Raw genomic sequence first — 7421 nt, 5'->3', positions numbered from 1 at the left:
ACCATCAAGGACAAAGAGGCCTAGTGACTATTATAACAGCTGGTACATGTTACCATCAAGGACAAAGAGGCCTAGTGACTATTATAACAGCTGGTACATGTTACCATCAAGGACAAAGAGGCCTAGTGACTATTATAACAGCTGGTACATGTTACCATCAAGGACAAAGAGGCCTAGTGACTATTATAACAGCTGGTACATGTTACCATCAAGGACAAAGAGGCCTAGTGACTATTATAACAGCTGGTACATGTTACCATCAAGGACAAAGAGGCCTAGTGACTATTATAACAGCTGGTACATGTTACCATCAAAGACAAAGAGGCCTAGTGACTATTATAACAGCTGGTACATGTTACCATCAAGGACAAAGAGGCCTAGTGACTATTATAACAGCTGGTACATGTTACCATCAAAGACAAAGAGGCCTAGTGACTATTATAACAGCTGGTACATGTTACCATCAAGGACAAAGAGGCCTAGTGACTATTATAACAGCTGGTACATGTTACCATCAAGGACAAAGAGGCCTAGTGACTATTATAACAGCTGGTACATGTTACCATCAAGGACAAAGAGGCCTAGTGACTATTATAACAGCTGGTACATGTTACCATCAAGGACAAAGAGGCCTAGTGACTATTATAACAGCTGGTACATGTTACCATCAAGGACAAAGAGGCCTAGTGACTATTATAACAGCTGGTACATGTTACCATCAAAGACAAAGAGGCCTAGTGACTATTATAACAGCTGGTACATGTTACCATCAAGGACAAAGAGGCCTAGTGACTATTATAACAGCTGGTACATGTTACCATCAAGGACAAAGAGGCCTAGTGACTATTATAACAGCTGGTACATGTTACCATCAAGGACAAAGAGGCCTAGTGACTATTATAACAGCTGGTACATGTTACCATCAAGGACAAAGAGGCCTAGTGACTATTATAACAGCTGGTACATGTTACCATCAAGGACAAAGAGGCCTAGTGACTATTATAACAGCTGGTACATGTTACCATCAAGGACAAAGAGGCCTAGTGACTATTATAACAGCTGGTACATGTTACCATCAAAGACAAAGAGGCCTAGTGACTATTATAACAGCTGGTACATGTTACCATCAAGGACAAAGAGGCCTAGTGACTATTATAACAGCTGGTACATGTTACCATCAAAGACAAAGAGGCCTAGTGACTATTATAACAGCTGGTACATGTTACCATCAAAGACAAAGAGGCCTAGTGACTATTATAACAGCTGGTACATGTTACCATCAAGGACAAAGAGGCCTAGTGACTATTATAACAGCTGGTACATGTTACCATCAAGGACAAAGAGGCCTAGTGACTATTATAACAGCTGGTACATGTTACCATCAAAGACAAAGAGGCCTAGTGACTATTATAACAGCTGGTACACATTAAGTCGTGAAACTGTTACTAACCAGGAAAGCCTTATGACTTGTGTATCTTCTACTCCATCTCAGTGTTGCTTAGAGCTACAGTGCTTCAAGTTTAGTATTTTTTACACATTTTCTAACTTGGAAATGAGGCTTCCCCTATAAATATCAGTGTTATCCGCCAATTATCGCCCACAGTCCAAAATGTAAGAGATAAGACCGGAGGTTTGTTTTCTGCTTCCTGATAGGTCTGCTCTCAGGATCCTGGGCCATGCAGTGACAACAGTTCAGACTGAGAAGCTAACAATAGCTGTGACACCAGCAGCTGAGCCGTACGCACGCGCACACACACACACGCACGCACACACACACACACACACACACACACACAAGCAGCTGAGCCGTACCCATGCACACACACTCATACACTCATACACTCACTCACTCACTCACTCTCTCAAACACACACACACACACACACACACACACACACACACACACACACAAAAACACACCAGCAGCTGAACTGTATTTTGTGTGGAACGTAATGGCGTACTTGTATGGGCATCTGACATCTTAAATAGCAATGAATAGCAATGCTAACGTTTGAGATCCTTTTTCTATGACAGATCTCCACCCTCTTACTAACTAGTCGGCTTTACCGCACTTCCAAGTCTTACGCAAGGAAGCTGGGAAGTCGAGGCTATTTAGACTCAGACAGTAGTCAAATGGTATCTGTGTATCATCAGGTCACACTACAGAGAGACTGAGAGCTGGGGCTCATCAGGGGCTCAGGGCCAGAGAGTAGCCCACTGGTGACTCACCAGTCGGGTCCTCCTGATCTACCCTAATCTCTATCACTGGTTGGTTTCTGTACTAGGTTGGACCAGGACCATGTAGAACGTTTGGCCATATTCTCATCATTTATTCCGACAATTCCCTATTAGATGAGCCGTTGTAAACAAGCAAAAACAGAGCAGCGAATTTAACAGACGTTTAGTTATTTTTCATGGATTATCATTGGAGATAACGTGTATACAAGCGTTCGCTGTGTCGTGGTGTCAACACATGTCTGCTTTCACTGAACATCTTTATAGGTTTTGATAAACTATCAGCAAAATAAACAGCACAGCGAGGAAACGTCAATTATCAATCAGCAACGGCTATGGAGGAGAACGTGGCGCTCTCGGGAACGTTCAGATAGAATTTGCATTGGCCCAATTCTCTCTCTCTCTCTCTCTCTCTCTCTCTCTATATATATATATGACTATGGGTTGGACCAGAGTATTTAGAGTGTTTGGAACACTTTTAGAATGTTGAATGTTGTTCTAATTCTTGACATTCAGTTACATAGCATCATTTAAATATTCCCCATGTCTGGTAATGAGGCGGAAACATGGCTGCCATAGAATTTTTAAGCGTCTTGTATAGTATATGCATCACAATGCTCATTTTAGACATTATTACAACATGTAATGTGGAACTGAAGGTGGAACTGAAGGTGGAAAGTGGAACGGACACCGTTTTAACTACTTTTCCAGAAATAGAAACAAACAAATAATTATGATATCGATCTAAAATATCAAAACCCGTAGTATATGCTTCTAAACTTTGGAATTAAATCGATGCAGTCAATCAGTGCACGATTAATACAATTAACCAATAAATGAAATGGCTAGGTAGTGTAATAAATATTACTAGCAGGTTGTACATCACAACGGGTACATTTTTCTGTTGCTTCCAGTGCTATTCAGTCATGAACCGTTTCTCTTTCACCAACCCAATATTTTTGGACAAAAACGGACAGAGAAAAAGTAGTAGTTTACACCAAAATATCTACACAATCAATCTGGCTAAACACAGTAGTTTGGATGGGTTCTGATAGTTTACACCAGTCACAAAAAAGACTACAATCCTTTAACACAGCAGCATGGTTTGAACATTTAAGAATAAATACGTGGTCGACTAGACATGTTTCTGTCCCTCTGATAGAATATGTGTAGGGTAACTTACGGTAACCGTAATCTCATGTTTTTCAGAAGGCCATGAGACTAACACCCCCCCCCCCCCCCCCCCCACACACACACACACTCCTACTCCCACAGCCGTTTCCAACAACCCCTACACACCCACTTCCAACAACGGCTACACCCCCCACACTGGCTAGCCTCCACACTGCTACTGGAAACCAGAGCCTATGACAGCTGAATCAAAGAGTGCGAATAGAAATGAGCGAGAGATAGATAGAGACATGAGAAGAGAGAGAGCGAGAGAGAGAGAGAGCGAGAGAGAGAGAGAGAGAGAGAGAGAGAGAGAGAGAGAGAGACAGAGAGAGAGAGAGAGAGAGAGAGAGAGAGAGAGAGAGACAGAGAGAGAGAGAGACAGAGATAGATAGAGACATGAGAAGAGAGAGAGCGAGAGAGAGAGAGAGCGAGAGAGAGAGAGAGAGAGAGAGAGAGAGAGAGAGGGGGTGATTGAGGGAGTTGGATGCAGGGGGCTTAGAGTTATGGAGTGGGCGTTGTATGTCTACAAATAGCAGATCTCCTGTCCACCAGCCCCACATTCAGACATCTACTTCCAACAGTAACCCAGTTCCTCCAGCCAGACCCTCGGACAACGTCCACCATGAGCTTCTCCTCCCAGTCCGCCCAGTCAGCCTCTTCCTACCGCCGGACCTTCGGTTCTGGTATTGGATCCACCCCAGTCATGTCCTCCATGTTCTCCCACGGTGGACGCGGCTCCTCCGGCTCGGCCCACATGTCCTCCAGAGTCTACGAGATGACCAAAAGCTCCGCCCGCCCCAGCTACTCCTCCGGCAGTATTCGCTCCTCCTCCGGCGGCGCGATGCGCTCGTACGCCGGGATGGGCGAGAAGCTGGACTTCAACCTGGCCGACGCCACTAACCGCGACTTCCTGGACACCAGAACCAATGAGAAGGCGGAGTTGCAGCACCTGAACGACCGGTTCGCCAGCTACATCGAGAAGGTCCGTTTCCTGGAGCAGCAGAACGCTACTCTGGTGGTGGAGATCGAGAGGCTGAGGGGTCACGAGCCGACCCGCGTGGCCGAGATGTACGAGGAGGAGATGAGAGAGCTGAGGCGTCAGGTGGACGGCATGTCCAATGACCGAGCCCGCATGGAGGTGGAGAGAGACAACTTGGCTGACGACCTGCAGAAACTCAAACTCAGGTGAGAGGTCAGGGGTCAAAAAACATACAGCAAAATCAAATGAAAAGTTTATTTGTCACGTGTTACAGGATAGGTAGGGTAAGGTGTCAACAGGACAATGAAATGCTATCCTGCAAGCTCTTCCAAAACAACGCAATGTTCAGTGAGAGAGACGTTAGTAAAATCATAATAATAATATCATACGCGCTTGATTAAGAAATCAAACGGCACGAGAGAAAAGACAAGTTAGTAGTTAGGCGGTTATTATATTCAGGATCAATGGAAGTAGATATATTTCAAACTGACGTAGAAGTTCGTTAAAAACTAATTTTAAAAAAGAGAATCACTGAAACTACCTGTTGCCTGTTACTACTGTTATATGTTCTCGATTAAGTTATTCGCTTGAGAAGTTTGGCCCGTTTGATTATGGGCCCTCAATATATATATATATATATATATATATCACTATCTTGATATTCCAATAAGTGTACATTTTCAGTCTGGAGCTGCCGCAGATGCATCAATACACAGTGAAACAGGTGTTCTCTGTTGAGTGAAAGCCACTCCTTAGAATGTATCCAAAGACCGAATGGTGATATGATCTGAATACGTGTCATGTCTTTTTTTCTGCTGAATTGGGGAGAGTAACGCGGTCCCGACAGCGATGTGGTTATCCTCCATCTTAGAGGGAGTATATCAGTGAAGGTGTCAGTTGACATTGAAATGAACAAACAAAACACTTGGAAGTTCTCTCTTGCTATGCTGAAGCTATATATATATATATATATATATATATACTTTCCTAATTTACCTACAAGAGAAAATGGTTGAGAATGAATGCAGAAGAGATTGAGAAAGAGGATGTCAGAAGACAGAGAGAATGTGATGAGATTATAAATATGTGCCAACGGTCAAAGTGGGGGAAAAGCAGAGGATAACCAATATTGTGAAGGGCAGAAATAATGAGATCTGAATGCAGGATGGATAAACAGATATTACCCCAACTGTCTCAAAGTGTCCCCATAGTAGACAGACACAGAGAGAGAGAGAGACAGACAGACATGTTAGAGACAGACAGACAGACAGACAGACAGTCCCCATAGTAGACAGACAGACAGACAGACAGACAGACAGACAGACAGACAGACAGACAGACAGACAGACAGACAGACAGACAGACAGACAGACAGACAGACAGACAGACGGACAGACAGACAGACAGACAGACAGACAGACAGACAGACAGACAGACAGACAGACCAGACAGACAGACAGACAGCTCGTCTTTGTCCACCAGTTGCTCAGAGCCCTCTCAGGAATCAGCAGAATACCATTCCCATATTAGACCACTATTCTTATCCATCCCAATATACCCTGAGTGCCTACTGTACTCCTCCTAAATATAGCCCGGTATCAGCAGGCCTATTGGATGCTGTGTCTGACTCTGTGGCGTGCCAAGGCCTCATGAGAGTCTACGACCGTAAACTGTGGAAGCGTTCAACAGTGTTTCAAGTTTCACGTTTTGTTTTTTATTGTCACGTGCTACAGGGAAATGTCTTTTCTTGCTCAGTAGTAGTAGAAATAAATAAAGTAGAACAAAAAACACAGGAGAATAACATTTAGTTTTGTTCGTTGTAGTGTTGTTAATAGACGTTTCTATTGCGAGGTACAGGATCAACGGTGTGAAATGGTCTCTGGGGTTTTTTTTTCTTCATGGGATTTTCTCTGCACGGTAAACGGTAAACAGCTGACGTGACCCAGCTCCTCCAAGGCTCTGCGAGGGAAGGGGTTTGGGCGCAGTGTAGACGGAGGAACGAGGGAGAGTCAAACCACTGTTGAAAGTGGAGGTGGAAAAGGGGTGAACGTTTGAGAAGGTTCTGGGGTGGAACACACAGCCTGCTGGGTCATACTGACCTCAGATCAACTCAGGGTTGTGATTCATAGTGTTTCAGAGTAGGAGAGTAGAGTCTGCTCCCCTCAGTCTGTCTGCTCTACATGCTCCCCTCAGTCTGTCTGCGCTACATGCTCCCCTCAGTCTGTCTGCTCCCCTCAGTCTGTCTGCTCTACACGCTCCCCTCAGTCTGTCTGCTCCCCTCAGTCTGTCTGCTCCCCTCAGTCTGTCTGCTCTACATGCTCCCCTCAGTCTGTCTGCGCTACATGCTCCCCTCAGTCTGTCTGCTCCCCTCAGTCTGTCTGCTCCCCTCAGTCTGTCTGCTCCCCTCAGTCTGTCTGCTCTACACGCTCCCCTCAGTCTGTCTGCTCCCCTCAGTCTGTCTGCTCCCCTCAGTCTGTCTGCTCTACATGCTCCCCTCAGTCTGTCTGCTCCCTTCAGTCTGTCTGCTCCCCTCAGTCTGTCTGCTCAGGTCCCTGTCTGCTCCCCTCAGTCTGTCTGCTCCCCTCAGTCTGTCTGCTCCCCTCAGTCTGTCTGCTCCCCTCAGTCTGTCTGCTCAGGTCCCTGTCTGCTCCCCTCAGTCTGTCTGCTCCCCTCAGTCTGTCTGCTCCCCTCAGTCTGTCTACTCCCCTCAGTCTGTCTGCTCCCCTCAGTCTGTCTGCTCTACATGCTCCCCTCTGTCTGTCTGCTCCCCTCAGTCTGTCTGCTCTACATGCTCCCCTCAGTCTGTCTGCTCCCCTCAGTCTGTCTGCTCCCCTCAGTCTATCTGCTCCCCTCAGTCTGTCTGCTCCCCTCAGTCTATCTGCTCCCCTCAGTCTGTCTTGCCCCCCTCAGTCTATCTGCTCTGTAAAGGTGTTTATCGCAGGCAGCAACATGAGACACATAGACAGCGTGGTGGCCATCCTTCGCCTCCCCTGTGATCTAAATGCAGAGTCCTGACATGCCTGGCCTGCCAACC

General features: G+C 45.8%; 1 protein-coding gene across 2 annotated transcripts in view; it reads left to right on the top strand.

Annotated features, from left to right (window-relative positions):
- The first annotated feature begins 3986 nt into the window (after window positions 1-3986).
- LOC110517324 (desmin) overlaps window positions 3987-7421 on the top strand; it is a 16868-nt gene continuing 13433 nt past the window's right edge. For both annotated transcript variants that reach the window (XM_036959460.2, XM_036959459.2), the window contains exon 1: window positions 3987-4593. In XM_036959460.2, the coding sequence (XP_036815355.2) occupies window positions 4031-4593 (563 nt within the window). In that variant the 5' untranslated portion in view covers window positions 3987-4030. The remainder of the gene's footprint in view (window positions 4594-7421) is intronic.

The sequence above is a fragment of the Oncorhynchus mykiss genome, chromosome 22 (assembly GCF_057628025.1).
Source record: "Oncorhynchus mykiss isolate SJ-2025 chromosome 22, ASM5762802v1, whole genome shotgun sequence".
Lineage (NCBI taxonomy): Eukaryota > Metazoa > Chordata > Actinopteri > Salmoniformes > Salmonidae > Oncorhynchus > Oncorhynchus mykiss.
The sequence above is the reverse complement of the archived record's forward strand: the minus strand, read 5'-3'. Positions and strand labels throughout refer to the sequence as shown.